Source organism: Haplochromis burtoni, unplaced genomic scaffold, assembly GCF_018398535.1.
Source record: "Haplochromis burtoni strain Fernald_Lab_line unplaced genomic scaffold, NCSU_Asbu1 Contig_97, whole genome shotgun sequence".
NCBI lineage: Eukaryota > Metazoa > Chordata > Actinopteri > Cichliformes > Cichlidae > Haplochromis > Haplochromis burtoni.
Genome location: NW_024582458.1, coordinates 899,888 through 916,261, shown reverse-complemented (window position 1 = coordinate 916,261; position 16,374 = coordinate 899,888). Strand labels below are relative to the sequence as shown.

The 16,374-nt window shown below is 41.0% G+C and overlaps 3 protein-coding genes across 5 annotated transcripts; 1 reads left to right on the top strand and 2 right to left on the bottom strand.

The window, feature by feature from the left end:
* Nucleotides 1-137: 137 nt before the first annotated feature.
* On the bottom strand, nt 138-7,613 carry mybl2b (v-myb avian myeloblastosis viral oncogene homolog-like 2b). Its single transcript, XM_005933448.3, has 15 exons — nt 7,328-7,613; nt 6,797-6,893; nt 6,588-6,659; nt 6,413-6,505; nt 6,097-6,317; nt 5,423-5,555; nt 5,269-5,328; nt 4,966-5,166; nt 4,520-4,792; nt 4,305-4,444; nt 3,256-3,352; nt 3,060-3,167; nt 1,569-1,673; nt 1,348-1,479; nt 138-1,251 (listed from the first exon to the last, which is right to left on the bottom strand). The coding sequence occupies exons 1-15, from the start codon at nt 7,345-7,347 to the stop codon at nt 1,123-1,125; spliced, it is 1,881 nt and encodes a 626-aa protein (XP_005933510.1). The 5' UTR covers nt 7,348-7,613; the 3' UTR covers nt 138-1,122.
* A 700-nt stretch (nt 7,614-8,313) lies between these two features.
* On the top strand, nt 8,314-9,248 carry si:ch73-303b9.1. Its single transcript, XM_042222907.1, has 2 exons — nt 8,314-8,426; nt 8,515-9,248. The coding sequence occupies exons 1-2, from the start codon at nt 8,393-8,395 to the stop codon at nt 9,000-9,002; spliced, it is 522 nt and encodes a 173-aa protein (XP_042078841.1). The 5' UTR covers nt 8,314-8,392; the 3' UTR covers nt 9,003-9,248.
* Nucleotides 9,230-13,882, bottom strand: ift52 (intraflagellar transport 52 homolog (Chlamydomonas)). Of its 3 annotated transcripts, none has more exons than XM_005933457.2 (14): nt 13,795-13,882; nt 13,110-13,277; nt 12,684-12,771; nt 12,404-12,533; nt 12,232-12,307; nt 12,007-12,078; nt 11,798-11,924; nt 11,626-11,709; nt 11,459-11,527; nt 11,181-11,335; nt 11,013-11,100; nt 10,779-10,887; nt 9,531-9,676; nt 9,230-9,456 (listed from the first exon to the last, which is right to left on the bottom strand). In XM_005933457.2, the coding sequence occupies exons 2-14, from the start codon at nt 13,226-13,228 to the stop codon at nt 9,415-9,417; spliced, it is 1,305 nt and encodes a 434-aa protein (XP_005933519.1). In that variant the 5' UTR covers nt 13,229-13,277; nt 13,795-13,882; the 3' UTR covers nt 9,230-9,414. The 3 variants fall into 3 exon arrangements, with proteins under 3 accessions (XP_005933519.1, XP_005933518.1, XP_042078840.1); XM_005933456.3 differs by lacking the exon at nt 13,795-13,882 and adding an exon at nt 13,554-13,651; XM_042222906.1 differs by lacking the exon at nt 13,795-13,882 and having other exon boundaries at nt 13,110-13,624.
* Nucleotides 13,883-16,374: the final 2,492 nt, after the last annotated feature.

The following is a 16,374-nucleotide window of genomic DNA, read 5'->3' as shown; positions in this document are numbered from 1 at the left end:
CTGCTGAGGCTTCCTGATTGTTGGGTCTTTGCCTTGTAATATAATGTAATATATCACTAAAGCACTTCTGGATGGATGCAAACTGCATTTCGTTGCCCTGTACCTGTGCAATGACAATAAAGTTGAATTCTATTCTATTCTATTGTGACCCGATTCAAATGTTGTGAACTGGTGCCATATAAACATAATTGAACAAAATGTTGCATAAACTAAGACAGGCTCCAATTATTAGACCACACTTTCAGCACATTCCAACTAAAACAAAGCCTACTTTATACACCTTAATTTGTCAGGACTGCATCACAAAGTTGCAGCAGCATAATCAAACAGCAACTGTATTGAACATATCAGTATTTTATTCAATTCTGCAACATTCTTGTATGACAGAGCAAACAGTCAACTCTATTTACAGTGTCACATTATTTATAATCCCCTTCACACCAACAGTTGGAACACTTTTACACCTTCACTACATCTCACATAAATGACTATTACAGATTAAAACTTGAGATGTACGCATCTTGATGGCTAGCTCCTCATCTTTAGAGATATGATTAGTGTCAATTTCTCTCCAATGTGCGGGAAGCTACAATTTGTGTGTACCGAAACGCATCATAAAAAGAATCTATACATGCTAAATAGATCCTACAATAAGTGTTCCCTTCATGCATTACTGTTCAACCTGTAAATCCTCTATAACACAGAACATGGATATGGAGGGGCAACCTTTGTACAAAACACAATGTTAAAAAAAACTGTTTAATCACATGTAAAACCTTTTTTTTCCCAGTGATGGCAAAACTATACAGCCTTGATTTTTCATTTACACATTCTTCTTCTTCCCCCTCAACATTCATTCGTTCTTTTCAAACACTGAAATAACAACTATGGAATTAAACATGCCTGGCAGCCTGACTCTACATCTAAAAGCAACATTCTCTTTCAGACAGGCCTAACACTGTCAATAACCTGATCGCTAACGTGTTGTTCAAACATGGCGCTAACCTTACGATACGTGACCCTTTCTCCGCCACAAAGTACACCAGGCCCTCAGGAGAAATGGGAAAATAGCAACTGTAAGTTCTGGATAAGTAACATTTTGGCGTAAAAACACGAGCCATCTCAGGACAGGATCAGAGCCCGGCTGGGAGCGTGGGATTTTAGTGAGCGAAGGTAGCGCCGGGCTTTTTCTGTCATTATTAACTGGTCTTTAGTTTGTCCGCAAACAACCATTTCCCATTCCTTTGACATCTGTGGAGGAAAAAAAAAACCCATAAACAGATGTAAATGACTTCACACTGATTACACTTATAACTCCTCTCAAAAGAGCAAAAAGGTGGAACATACTGGAACTGGGGGGACTGTGCTGGGAAATATGGCACTGTCACTTGGTCCCAAAAGGAAACCCTGATCCAAAATGTTTTCGTGCCGCTTGCTGCTAAGTGGTGAAGAGCTGACAGAAATCAACATCGGTTCTTCCTGTGGCCAAAAAAGTAAGGACCAAATATCAAGAATTAGGATATGACTAAACCACACGCAGGCTAATAAAGCGTTCCCACACACTTTACCTTGATGTTGTGTTTGGCTGATTTACGTTTGGATGTAGGCATCACCTGGCAGTCCATTACATCCAGCGCCAACGACTTACGCACTTTCTTCATAGGAGGGCGATGCTGGCAATAAAAGACGATCAAATCGGCAAAGAGAAACAAGGTCTGTTAAAAATATCTGAGTGAAGAATGGAAGGAGGGTAGCAATGAGCTGTCAGCAGCTCTTAGCTCAAAGCATTCTCACAGAGTGGTGGCAGTAAGAGCCTGCTTTGGGTGAAGCGACTGAACAAGGCTGCTTTCTGTGTGTGACAACTGTGATTGACAGCCCCGAGGTGGGAACTCCTGAGTGTGAAGAAAGGAGGTGCTATGTTCCAAAACTTTACAAGTTACAAAAGGCTCAGTGTTTGTGTAGCTGAAGGTCATTAACAGAATAAAATAGCATCCCCTGCATGCACCATTACAAAAACCCTTTTAAACAGAATTCCTCCGTACTAACATTTGTCAGTTTGCAGCTACGGCTCTAGGTGTATTATACTCATACATGTTGCACTCAGAATGATTTTTTCTTTAAATTATGTGGAACATAGCAGAACAAAAAGAGTGCAAAACCGTGCACCCTATATAGTGGAAAGAAGACCACCTAAGACTATTCAGCCAGTAGGGGAAGGATATGTCATAAACAGCAGTAGATCCTTTCCCTGCCCCAGGTATTAGTGTTTTTGGCATTTGTGTCTTAAACTTGAATATTCAGTGTAAGATTAGCACTGTGTTATACTGCCCACAGTATAAGTGTACAAAAGTGAAGGGACCTGATGCATGTGAGCAGAAACACACTGCTATCACTGACAGAGCATGACAGCACAGGTAACTGAACTGTAAAGTTTGATGATTTTAGCAACTTACATCTACTTACAACTGCTAGTGAGACTTTTAGTAGTTTTCCTAGGATCAGTTTCACTCCAGGTTTTAGATATTTAGTGCACAATATGTATACTATGGATGTTATGATCAGGAGTATCAAGATGTCAGAGCACCCGCACTACTACTATATTAGTATAGCGGGTCCACGGGGATGAAAAAAAAGAGACAGTTTTTGTGAATTAAGAGAACACTAATGATTTTTAAATTACATTCTAGATATTGAGCTGCTAGCCAGAAATTTTTTTATATAATTTTATGATGTTATTTTATTTATTTTTTCCAGTGTAAGCCTAATGAGCCATGATGATGATGACTTTCTTTAATTTACTGTAGTAGCATCTTCCTAAAGTGGACAAACTCAAAATTGTGTTTATTTTTATAATACATCTCAGCCTCATATTAATGGATGGGGTATTATATTTCTTTATACTAAAAGAAAGGGAAACAATATGCAGGTGTATTAGGTTAGTAAATCTACCAGTCTGGCCTACTTGGAATCAAATGTTGGGCAGAAAGTGAGTCTGACACCAGCCTCTGACTGAAATGACTAAAAATCTGTGCGATGTATTAAAATCGGCTTTCAGTTACCACAGTTTTGCGCCTCTGTTCGGGTGGAGTTAAGCGCATCATTAAGTCGATCCCCGCATCTCTCAAGATGACCTCATTTATGTCGTCCTCGAGGTTGGGAGTCTGAGGCTGACAAAAGAGCAGAAAAGGCTGTTAACAGCACAGGAGAAAGACGAGAGCTAGCATGTTTTCCCAGACAGCACATGCTGATGCTCACCAGAGGCTGCAGAGGCCCGTACTTCTCCATGGCATTTTTAAACGGTGTTGGAGTTCGTGGGGTACACAGCTCAGACTTGTGGTTGGGTGTAACAAAACTAGAGAAAACAAAAAGGAGAACACACAGAAGTTCATATACACTGTGTTAGATTAACAACGTATAATTCTTACTGTGAGAAAGACGCTAGAAGTCATTGTTCAGATTAACATCAGGCCCTGCTTAAACTATGTTAATGACAAAAATAAAAATCCTACTTCCAATTGTTATCCACTCATTTCAGCTCAGTGTTACGTCACTTATGATCACCCTCACTGGTGGGTGTACCGCCTCACTAATACGTGTGGCTTTGAGCAGATAAGACACAAGCAGGCAGAATAGTTACAGTAATCGAGGCGCTGGCGAGATATTATGTTAGTGCAAGTGCTGCATTAAACACTGAACATAGGACTCGATTAGCCCATCGTCACCAATATCTAATCTCTCCAAACTTGAATCAGCATCAAACCGATATCTGATTTTTACACCACTTCACAATTAAAGATTAGTTATTATTAATCTCTCACTCTCTTTCACAGTGTCTCTTTTGTCCTGTTTCCAAACCTCTGCCTGAGGCTTCTTCCTGTTAAAAGGGAGTTTTTCCTTCCCACTGCTGCCAAGTGCTTGCTCATGGGGGGGGGGTCGCCTGATTGTTGGGGTTTTCTCTCTATTGTTGTAGTGTCTTTACCTTACAATATAAAGTGCCTTAGGTGACTTTTGTTGTGATTTGGTTCTATATAATAAATGAATAAATTGAATTGATGTAAAAAATACTAGTAATAAATGTTAATCCATTGAATCTGACATATTCAATCCACAACCCTTTGTACTTGTAGAAAAACACACTCTAATAATTCTAAGAACATTACATGAGATTAAAATGTGCAAGAATCATTATTATAAGTTGGTGGAGATGCTTTGATGGCATCAGATCTTCAGAAATTTGTCTGTTTTTAGATGAACCCATGAAAAACGAAGCCATCAGATGCCTCCACCAATTAGAGGACTCTTACACTGAGTTTTCCTTTTGAGTGAGAGGCGTCTTGTCTCGCTGCAGTGGAGTGGTAACTATGGCTTTCTGGCTGCACACGGGTGTGGACGTGAGAGGCGACTCTAAGTCATGAGTGTCCTGCTTAGTCCACATGTTGAGAAACTGCAAAAACACACATTTGTCAGTAGAGTGCATTAATAGGACATGACTGCGAGTACCACTGAACAAGGGACTTACTTGAGATGGAGAAAAGGGCAAGATTTTGACAGGGGTGCTCTTAGGAGTCATGGACTTGTTGGCGTCGGGAGACAAAGCGATGCACCTTCGGCTCCGGTGGCTCAGTATGGAGGGGGGTGTGACGCCCCCAGGAGAGATGGGGATGAGTTCTCCTTTGCTGCCTTTGCTTAGTTCCTGCAGGGCGCTGCCTTCCAGACGAAACTGATGTCGCTCTGGGCTGGGACTGTCCTCGGGGAGGTCAAAGGCTGCGAGGTTGCACCAGCCATCAAGATCCTTAGTGCAGAAGAGACATTTATTTGTTAGGTCAGCATGCAACCACGACTGTGAAATAGCCAAGACTGAACAGATGCAGGACAAACTGTATAGAGAATACATTATAGACAATATAAAACCAGGACAGGTTTTTTCTTTTTTTTAAATAACCCTGTAGTATTGTAGATATTCACCCCATCCACCATGTCTAACACTTCCTTCAGAGCTGGGCCAGTGGGAGACAGAAATCCGGAGCTGTCCACCACCCAGCTGGTGCTGTTCAGCGCCCCTGTGCTGTCCACCTCACTCTTGGGACTCAGACTGTTGCTTGGAGAGGGAACAGACTTTGACGGCCCAGCTTTGCTGGTGCCAGCTTTAGCTGACGTTTCTTGCAGCTATTGGAAAAAGGAGATTCTATAACAACACTAGCATAGACTAGTTTCTGATACTTAAGATAACTGTGTTATTTTCTTTAATGAATGCGAACAGTCACTTACTGAAGGAGGGATCTTCTGCTCCGAGTCCTTGTCTGAACTGTCTTGAGAGCAACTGGGCACCTGTGTAATGAGAAGAACCCAATTTCTGTATCTCACCATACATATCTTTTGTATCTTGTATCATAGAGGAGGACATCATGGAAACACAGCCCACCTGACCATCCTTGTTAACACGAGCCCACAGCTCCTCCAGCTCATTGGGCCTGAAGACCTCCCCGGAGTAGAAGCCCATCTCTAACTTCCGTTTGATGGTCGAATTCCAGTGATTCTTCACTGCATTGTCCGTCCTGTCAATATATATCAGGACATGAATTGCAGTGTTTCCCCACATACTGACTTTATTTGGCAACACAAAGTAATCCTCGCACTTGTTTTGAAAGTTGACTTATTGCTAACAACCTAGCCTTGGCCCTTCTCCTGAGACATCCAACAATGTAATACACTACCTCTTAAGTGTGTCTCACATCCTGTGGATGAAAGGATTCCAACAAACAACAGTAGACAATACTCTGCTGCGAAGATCTGCTGTGACCTACAGGCTCAGTCTAGCTGGAACAAGTCCCTTGTGGCTGAGAACAGAACAAGGACTACTGTTTAAGTTTAAGACTGTGGTGTAGGAGTCCATGCAGTCCATTGCAGGACAAGTGACCCACCAGATAGGCAGCTGATTAAATTGTTCATCAGTTGTTACAAAGTATCTGACAAGCACAGAAAAGTATCAAACTTTTCTAAGTTAAAAATTTAAGAATTCAATTCAGAAAAGAGCAGGAGTTTGCATGTAAAAGCTCATATCAGCCATATTCTGTTTCTGACAGAGTAGCTACTTGCCTTCCAGGGAGCAGTTTTGCGATCTCAGCCCAGCGATTGCCAAGCAGGCAGTGAGCCTTATAGATGATGAGGTCCTCCTCAGCTGTCCATGAAGACTTCTTGACACTGGGATTGAGGTGGTTGTGCCAGCGCTCTCTGCACTGCTTCCCCAGTCTGCCTTTCAGGTGCTTGGCTACCAGTGCCCACTGTTTGTTGCCATAAAGATTGACAAGCTCTATAACCTAGAGGACAAAAAAGAAAAGTTAAAAAAAAGAAGATCACCAGCATGCTTTTATTCACAACATATTTACTCCGTTAACACCTCTAAACTACCTACCTTCTCATCTTCCTCTTTAGTCCAGGGGCCTTTCACTAATTCTGGGTCCAAGACTTTAAACCAGCGGTGCTGACACTGATGTTCAGTATGATTCTAAAAAACAAAAAAGCAAACTCAAAATACTGAAAAAGATTTCCGTTGACATACATTCTTACAGAAAGATGTTCAGACTCACAGGTATGTAGCTGGCTATGGTTTTCCAGTCATTTGGTCCCAGTTTCTGAACCAGCGTTTTAAGCTTCTCATCCTGTATACACACCCAAAAATGAGCATTTTTATGATCCCTGTCCTCTAAAGCCATCTAAATAGTCGGTTTGCTTCAATGTTTAAATTAAGGTTTGGTTTACATTATATATATATCAAAAAATAAAAATAAACAAATACCTCCTCTTGAGTCCATTTCACCTTCACTTTCCCTCCATCCCTCTGCTCTGCCACATCAGAATCAGTGTCCTGATGCATGGCCTCCTCTCCATCCTCACTGAGAGACAAACAACTGTGATGTGGACGAACATAGCTGACAGACAACTCACTACTGACCGGCCCTGGTGATGTCCGGAAGACAGCTAGATTATCGTTCTTATTTTCCTAGCAACTGCGCGGACAACAGCTCGCAGAAATAACATACTGTTTGCCAATTATGTCTGTGTTGAGCAGTGATTTATTTATCTAGTGAGATCTAAGAGAAACCGTGTTTGGCCTCAAGTTTAACCCTAAGCCTGTTTTCCGTGTCCGGAAAAAGGGCGGCATAGACACAAGCGAGCTCCCAGGCATAGCAGGGTTAGGTCAAACAGTAAAGACTGCAGTTTCCAACTGACTGTATTAAACAGAAGAAGTTAAATACTCACATTATCCCCCGTGTTAAAAAAATAAAATAAGAACAGCTAATTTAGGTAATAAATATTAACATCTTACCCGCGCGGCCACCGGGACATTTCCCTCTATTTCTGTTGTTTACGGTCGGAAAGCGATTTCTCCGGCGGCCGTTGCACGTCATGTACATACGTACTCGGTATTATGTCGTCGTAATACCCGTGATTAATGTCTCTATATGGTAGCCAGTGTTGGTCATGGAGGCTCGGCACTTTTCTAATGTTACAGCCTATGCAACCAGCTGGTGCGGAGCGCCAGAGTTGTCCGCGCTCTTGGATTTCTATCTCGCGCTCTTCTCTGTCGTAGGAACCGGATAGTGACGTAGCTGCGCATTGGAGCTGCGCTTAGCCACAAAGAACGCTTCTGGTTTGTCCCAGCGGTGTAAATTTTGTTTTATTATCGTAAAATAATGTTTTTTGCAGTCATTTGTGTGGCTCAGTCAAACACTGTAAACACCCAATTGCTCAGAGGGGATGTTTAGATATTGTTACATAATAAAACAGTAAAACAGTAAATTTAGTTTGAAAAAACACGATTTTTCTACTAGAAAATTTCAGACACTTTCACATAAATATTTTTACTTATGAAGTCATTTTAATTTATTTTTTGTTTGTTTTTTCATATTTACACTTTTAACTAAATATACTTTCTACCATTTCCTTCCCAGAAAATCTATAGTATGTTTGTGAACAGCTTTTAAACAATACAGTGCTTATTAGACCACCACCCAGTGTAAGGTTTATGCCACAGCTGCCTTAAATTGATAGTACTAGTATTCAAAAAGTATTTTTTTATGTTTCTGTATTGGTTAGGCCAACAGTATGTGTGAGCTCTTTAATAAAAATTTTATTTTTATCCTAAAAGATTTTTTAAACAGCATACAAATAAATAGTTTTTAAAAAGTTTAGTGATTTTGTTAAAATTACAGCCTTAGATATAACCTAACAGATTAGTGCTCAATAAACCACAAGTAAATTAAAGGGCCTGAATCTGTACAGGGCTGACAGGTCCGCCTCCTTCTCCCACTGATGATCTGCAGCTGGGTCAATTAGCAAGTAGCTCCAACAGCTTAAAAGCCAGCTGGAGCTCAGGCAGCCCTGATTAAACATGGAGACAATGGAGAAAGTGTTTGTGGTCAAAGGTAAGAAAACTGGACTGAATTAGATGTGTTCATTTGCCTCATCAGGTGATTTGTTTCTGAATTCTGTCCAACATGTTTTACCTTTTAGATATGAAAAGCTTTGAGAGCTCATCTCCATCAGAGCTTGACAGGAAGTTTTATGGGGAACAGAGTCTGCTGTCTGCACTGTCAGTGGAACAACTGTCCACATCGAGGGTGTTGAATGACACGACAGCTGATGGATTGGACACCAGGCCGTCTGTTGGAGCCTCTCTCTGCCTGTCCTCTGACACCGCCTCCCCCTATTCAGGGTTTTCAGTGAACACCATGAACACTCATGAAGCTGACGGCTGCTACCTGGCCGTCCCATTACTGGGGAAGTCCTCCACTCCCCACATGTTCCTTCAGAAGCCAAAGCAGCCAGCTTGTTTTGATCAGTCATACAACGATCTCACCGCCTCGCAAATGTCATGGGACGTGTCTGTGATCAAGTCGGAGAGCAATAGCCCCAGATTCTACGTGGAGTCCTGCACTCTGGAGCAAACGTGGAGTCCAAAACCCTCACAACAAGAGTCACTAGCTGATGTTTCGCCCTGATGTGGCTAAAATTAACACTTTACAAGGGAAAAGTTAGCTGTCAAGTGTGATGTGCACTCCCAGCCTCTTCACACACTATGTCCAAGTTGCCCCCACCCTCAAATCTGTAGTTTGACATCATGTTCTGTTTTTAAGGGATCCATGTGAGGACTGCTGCAGAACAGTTTGCCTTTTTAATAATCATATCAATGTTTTAACTACAAAAATATTTTCAAAGCACTGTTAAATAAAGGGTATAGAACTTTATTTGCTCTGGTATATTCTTACAATGAAAGACAATACAAAGTTATAAAATGTAGCTGTACATGTTCTGAAAAGTGTGGTTACTGCAGTCCCTCCATTGTAACTGTGTGCTCATAAGCTTTCTAATTTCAACAGGGACTTATCGAATGTTCAGGTTTCTTGAATCCAATCACAGCGGAGTGAACCGGGCCTCCGGGTCCACATCGTGTTCCTGCCAAAAGTGAGGAAAGTCATTATTGGACAAAGCCTTTAGATACAGGAAGATGTAGTTATGAACACACTCACCTGATTTAGTTTCTTGAACTCTACAACCTGGAAGAAAATGTGTTCCAAGATGTGCTTGGCATCCCTCTGCTCTTTATCCAACTTAGAAGTCACTCCGAGAATTTCACCACATTTCCGGACGTAGAATTCAAGGTCATCGTCTGTACCTGTGAACACAACCAGTTTAATATCAGGAGGAGTACGATTAACTGCTTCAAAACAGGCAAGTTCAGAAATAAACTTAGTTTAAGGGAGATGTCTGGGTAAAGTGTACAATAGGTGGGACTAGGATGATCAGATTTAGACTCATGAGCAAACATTTAACATGTAAAGAATATCTGTAGCAGGAGGATTGAAAGTTGCATCCCACCTGACGAGAGGTATCAACAGGCCTTTTTAGACTTGCTTACAAAAACAAAACACTGCATTTCCTGTTATTTGTAGTACTTTTATTCATATTCCATGAACATTTCATTCACTTTTGGTGATTTGTAAATTTAAACTTTAAGTAAACAGAAAAATATCATGAAATGCTAACCTGCAGGACAATTATGACAACATTCTTCAGACATTCAATAATTCGATTAAATTTTATTTATATAGTGCCAATTCACAGTCCCCTATATTTTATTGTAAATACCCTACAATAATAGAGACAAAACCCCAGCAATCAGATGCTCCCTATGAGCAAGCAACTGGTGACAGCGGGAAGGAAAAACTCCCTTTTAACAGGAAGAAGCCAACAGAACCAGGCTCACGGAGGGACAGCCATCTGCCACGATTAGATGGGGTGAGGGGAGGACACTGTGGAAGTAGAGTTAGGTAGCTGCTCTGCTTCGTGTTGCCACATGACACTAAAGATAACAACTGTGGAGGAATTGGCTGACTTTTGAAGTGTCCTGTCTTATATATAATATATATATGTTGACTTTTAAAACTAGGTCCAATTAAAAGATAAGACATAGGTTAAGTTTTAATATGTGATGCAAGAGCTGAAACTGCTGTGCAGTCACACGTAAAGAGGGACACCTGATCAACCTATATGAGATACAGAGTGACTACTGAACTGCTGTGAAAATAACCACCAAGCTTCTCACATTAGCTTATCACACATCATTAGTCTTATACGTGATAAATAGCAAATGAAAGTCAGTTTAATGTGGAATCTCACTGCCCTGGACATGTAAGTCCTCACATACGCCTCCATCAAATGATATCTAGAGGGCTGCAGTGCATGTTTGAATGCTCCATTAGCAATTCTGAACTTACACTTATTGGTGAGCTGTGCCAGACGCACTTTCTCCGACGAGAATGTTTCGTCTAGATCGAACAGATCCAGCATGGGTGGAGGCAAATCGTTTAAGGCAGGCGGAAAGACCTGAAAGACAGGGCAGCACCTACTTTTGGCTTCAAACTTGTGGGACTTTAAGCAAAAATGTTATCTTAAGATTTCAGTGAAATCCATTGTACAGAAATACCCCAGGGAAAAAAAAAAAAACTCACAGCAGGCTGAAGCTGAGGCAGAGGAGTTTCAAACTGCGGTGCAATCAGCTGCAGCGGCTCAGCTTTCACATTAAGCTGCTTGTAAGCACTGCAAACCAAAGATCTGTTTTTAAGCTTCGAAGGGAAACAACAGCGTTTGGACTCAGGGGAGAGTGACCGATTTCTCACCTGATGACTTGGGGTAAGGTGTCAGTCGACAGATTGAACAAAGACATATCAAAGAGAGAGGTGAAGTCCCGTGGGTTTTCGTCTCCTTCTTGTAAGCACACTCTGAGCTGTTCAGACAAACAGCCAGTGTCTGGCAGCATGGTGTAATCTGTAATCTGGGGGACAAAAAAAAGGACAAGAAGAAAAGAAGAACCTTAGCTCATTTAAAAAAAAAAAAAGAGAGAGAGAGAGAGAACACAATTAGGAAAGCCATTCTGCCATGCACTCCTCTTCCTCACCTCTGGGTCTTCGGCATCAATCTGATTCAGCTGAATGTTATCGGTCATGAGCCACTGAAGCACAACGTCCTGTGATAAAAGAAAAAGTTTCATTTAAAGGAGCTTTATTCTAGAAGGATCATGCTTCTACCTTCACCTAATAAATTACACAAAAAAAGTGGACTTACCATGATTTTACTGTTCTCCTCTTTGTCTATGTATTGATCACTGAACATGTGGCAGGAACCCAAGACAGCCAGTTTGCCAGAATTCTACATTAAAAAAAAGTAATCTCCATCTTACCACATTTCTGACCATATGGTTAGAAAAACAAAGTTGTCACTACACTGTGCCTCTGACCTTGCCATGATAGAAAGCCAGGACAGGCCTGTTGAGGGGGAAGCAGACGGAGCCCGTTGAAAGAACAGCCACGGCCGGCTTCATCACGGTCAGTGTGGCACCGTACGGGTACACAAATGTGAGTGCCCTGCACAAAGAAAGACAACAGCTCAAATGTGAAGTCTTTCTCTTTAATACAGAAGATGGAGGTGTACAAGATTGAGACTCACTGTGCATTGTTTCCAACATTTTCATCTTCAATGATTCCCGTGACCACTTTTCCAGCAGCACGGCTGATCTCCCTGCACAGGAAACAGGCAACTGAATTGATAGTTTGGCATGTATCAGCATACAGATGAAATTAGATAAATCTTAGATTATGCCAGCATAAATTTAGGCTAGAACAATCTGGGACTCTGTGAAATATACATAAAAAGAGAAAAACACTGGTGAACCTGTTCAGTACACCATTGGACACAAGCGCCTCCTTAGGATGGAAGTATTTGTAGTACACATTCCTCACCACAGCATCTTGGATAAACAAGATGAAGACGAATACAAAGCATTTTAAAAACAGCATGGGCAATGTTTGCATAGCTGTTTTCCCAACAAGGTTTCAATTCGCACCATTGTTGACCATTACTCCGAAGTCCTCCAGGAGAAAATTGATGTTTGTGTCATACTTCATTTCTCCTCCTTCACCGAGCATGACCAAGATATTCCCTCCTCCATCCAGGTAGACTTTCAGCGCCTCCATCTGAAATAAAAGGAAATAACTAATGTGAAAATGTGTTTGTGGTTGAACAAATGAAAGAAGCTTAAATATTCTGGGTGGCCCTAAGCCTTGTAGAATTTTAGACTGCTTGGAAATTAGCCGGCAAATAACATCTTTTCGCCCATACATCACCTCTGACCCTGTGAACCTCTCCCTTGGACCTGCAGTTATCCACAACTTGACACTCTTCAGCTTATCCAAGGACAGCTCTTCTTTTATGCTACAGGAGACAGCACAGATTTTGCATTTGAGGTTTTAAAATTGCTGCAGAACTATGAGAAAATGTTGGTTAAGTTTGAGAAAAATGACAAAGTAAAATATAACTCAGTAAACATACTAAAGTGCTTTAGTAAGATTATTACCAATACGTCCCATTTTATTATTTTACTTTACTATACTTACTTACAGAGACTAATATTCTAGCCTCCTATGTCTATATGCTTGCTTTGTTTACCAGGTCCACTGTATAACATTTACATTTAAGAGCATGTCTTAGCTGATAACTAGAGGACTTGGTACTATTTCTCTCTTGTATTTAATCGTCCCCAAACACCTTACCTTTGGATTTTCCACTGAGCTTTTAGTCTCTTCTGCATGGATTTGTAGCCATTGTTCGTAGTAAAAAGCTCTCTTTTTGAAGCATTGAAGACCACGCTGTTGTACTGTTCCTTCTCCATTATTTACCAGCTTCAGTCACCAAAGTTAGTGCTCTTATCATCCACACACCTAAAAGACGTTAAAAGCCCAAGTCAGACTTTACCATTAGTCCAGGGCTGCCAGCTGTAATTAGCATAGTTTTGGGTTTGCATCCACCGTCGTGTGCTAAAATGGTGTTAGCAAAAAACAGCCAAGAAGCTCGCTAACATTATGGTTAGCCGTGAAGCTAATAGCGAGGTGTTTTCGCTTCGTTTCACTAAAGACTGCTATGGTAACCTGTCAACTGTAGCACTCTGTTTTCCCCTTATGTTAAAGCCCAGGTTTACATTATTAAATGTTAATTACCTCAAAGCGCTCTTAGAAGCGGTGCATTATGGGAAATAATGGTAACCAAGGGCGCTAACAGCATAGCAACTGGATAGCGCAGAGCATTGTGTCAAAGCAACGTACAGTTAAAACAGCTTTTCAGCGGGTTTGTTCAGTTAGCATCACTCCAAGGTCAAAACATTTGCACTTTGAAGTGCTAGATAAAGTTAAAGGAATGTTCTGTGGTTTAACGATGGTTTTTATAAACAAAAAAACTTACAAACAAGTCAAAACTTTAAAGGTGAAGGATGTGGCCATAGGTGGAAATCTGTTGGGGAATTCTGGAGCAGCAATGATGGTGATAGAAGTCTGACAGAAGTATAACCCAGAAACAGGGGTGGATCTAGAGAAATTTTCTTAGGGTGGTATGAAGGTTGCATGGAAATCAAATGGGGTAGGAAAATCAAAGCCATTTTTACACATAGCCAGGTGTTACATTCTGTATTATGCATTATATATCATTAAAATACATCAAATACAGTAAGTTTACGCAGGTGTCATATAAATATACTATAACTTTCTTGTTTTCTTTAGCCCACATAATTAAACATTTCAGTTACATTAAAAAATGCAAATTTTATGTACTGTATAGCCTGTATAATAAATAAGTATGTAGTCCAATAACTTTAAAATCCAGAAAGCTACACAACATGAGGTCGTTCATTTAGAAACACAAGTCTCACTTAAATTTCACACTCTTTTTTCTTAGAAATAATCAGATTTTCCTCATTTTTAATCGTTTTTTCCTCGTTTTTTAATAATCAGATTTTTCCTCCTTGTGGTTGTTTCTGCTTCCAGGTCACAAAAGCAGATGAAGAGAAGATGATGGAACTATTTGATCAAGTTGTGGCCTGTGATTGTTTGGGACCAATACATGTTGACAGCGAAAAAGCAATCATAAAGTCTGTGTATTCATTACTGAAATGGCTATCAAAAAATATTTCGCATGACATCTTCATTCAGAATGATTTCAAGTATTATTTCATCCCTGACTATTAGTGCCATCACGGTGCATACACTGGTACGGCTGATCCCAATACCCAACCAAGTATGACAGGAACTAAAGGTCTGTGGTTCAGATGAGGTGTGGGGACCTTCACCAGATGTGCCAGCAACTCTTACATTTGAAGTATATAAGTAAAGTTGTAAAAGAGGCTCACACTCATTCCAAAAAATATATTTTTTTAGTTATGGTATCTGTTCCTCCAGTCTGCTTTCAGCACAAAAATATCTGCCTTTTCTGGAAGAACTGGAGTCAGGATCTGAGAATATGTGCGGGACCCTGGAGGCAGCACCATCATACCAGCTGGTGAGTCTGTAGGAGGAGATGGAGTGGTGTTCCCCCTCGGACTCTGCTGCACAGGGGTAAAAAAAAGGTGTCATCAGCTGCTCTGAGTGAAACAATCCCCTGACTGCGATATGAGGAAACTCCTTGGACCCCGTAACCAGGTCATGGTAAAGGGAGAGGAATAGATTGTTCATAGAGTCCAAATGGCTGCTGTTTAAAGGATGGTTCCTCAAGTTTGTGATGAAAATCTGACGTACGAACATCACCTACAAGAAAACAAAAACAGGGATGCAGACTTCCTCGCATTTGTGCTGTCACCTGACTTTGGTGAGGAAGGCCCAATCAGAAGACAGTGAGAGATGCGTGTCGTCAGTTTTCTTCAGGATTTCTATCAGACGTTGAAAGATGATGGTAACGGCATATAAATATCCCCCTTCTCTGGAAGTACTGCACTCGGGACCTGAGAATATAAATCAGGGGACTACTACTACTACTACTACTACTACTAATAATAATAATAACAACTACTGACCTCTCGCTCAGAAAAGAGAGCTGGCCACCTTCTTTTGAAATCGCCACTGAAAGGCTCATCTCACCAGGAATCTACTGATCTCTGCGATGCCTGATCAACATGTGATCTACACAGGTGACTTCGGAGTGCATTCCAAGTTTTAAAGGTGCATGGACAATTTAAATATGTGCATGGATAATGGTGTCTGCGGCGAAAGTGGCCATGGTTTGACCTGTAGCGCTTCAATAACTGAGATCTTCTAGTCTCTTGTGCTGCACACTCTTTCCACTTCCACATTCATGTTACTGAAATTGAAGCAAAACAAAAAGACACCATATCATTATATTACTTGTTACTTTAAATATCCTCATGGAGTGTAAAGATACACTCTGACCCTTCATTATGATGTTGCAGATGAATACTTCTAAACATTTAATGGTGATGGCATTTACTTAACACTATGTACGCATCACCAATGTGTGATGTGTGTTGATAAGCAATAGTGTGTGCATATAAATGGTGGCGTGTCTACGTGTTTGTGTGTGTGAATGGGTGGCCGTCGGTAGCTTGGAGTGGGATTTGTGACGGGAGATGTATGGTACCAGGATGTAGCGATATGGACATAAACAACTGTGGGATACTGTCTGTTCGTGATTTGGACAGGGGGAACAAACTGTGGCAGGATCAGCCTGATATTATTTGTATCCCACTGTAACTTTACTGTATAAAGAGCTAACATCTCCAAAATTTCAGGAGTAGTTAGTCATTATAAGAAGTGTTTATGAACTAAAAATGAAGAATGTGGGGTGCTGTTTGTCCATGATTTGGAAAGCCCAGAGTGTGCTCCCGACGCTGGGGAAACAAATTTTGCCGTGGATACTTACCTTGGCATCACTGTTGTGCAGGTGAAGCCAAAGACAAGATAGGCTTCATCATATTTTCTAGTCTTTGGCTTGGAAACATATTTGGTGTTACTTCATCTTCTGCTTTGCGTTTGTGTG

What these genes read in the sequence shown, in the direction of transcription:
- mybl2b (XM_005933448.3), bottom strand. Translation starts at nt 7,347, where the DNA reads ATGTCCCGGTGGCCGCGCGG. An exon ending in CCATAGCCAGCTACATACCT is followed by an intron (nt 6,506 to 6,587) that starts GTGAGTCTGAAC and finishes TTTGTTTTTTAG; the next exon opens with AATCATACTGAACATCAGTG. An exon ending in TGCCCTTTTCTCCATCTCAA is followed by an intron (nt 4,445 to 4,519) that starts GTAAGTCCCTTG and finishes GTGTTTTTGCAG; the next exon opens with TTTCTCAACATGTGGACTAA.
- si:ch73-303b9.1 (XM_042222907.1), top strand. Translation starts at nt 8,393, where the DNA reads ATGGAGACAATGGAGAAAGTGTTTGTGGTCAAAG. An exon ending in GAAAGTGTTTGTGGTCAAAG is followed by an intron (nt 8,427 to 8,514) that starts GTAAGAAAACTG and finishes TTTACCTTTTAG; the next exon opens with ATATGAAAAGCTTTGAGAGC.
- ift52 (XM_005933457.2), bottom strand. Translation starts at nt 13,228, where the DNA reads ATGGAGAAGGAACAGTACAACAGCGTGGTCTTCAATGCTTCAAAAAGA. An exon ending in TTGATGCCGAAGACCCAGAG is followed by an intron (nt 11,336 to 11,458) that starts GTGAGGAAGAGG and finishes TTTGTCCCCCAG; the next exon opens with ATTACAGATTACACCATGCT. An exon ending in TGCCTCAGCTTCAGCCTGCT is followed by an intron (nt 10,888 to 11,012) that starts GTGAGTTTTTTT and finishes CCTGTCTTTCAG; the next exon opens with GTCTTTCCGCCTGCCTTAAA.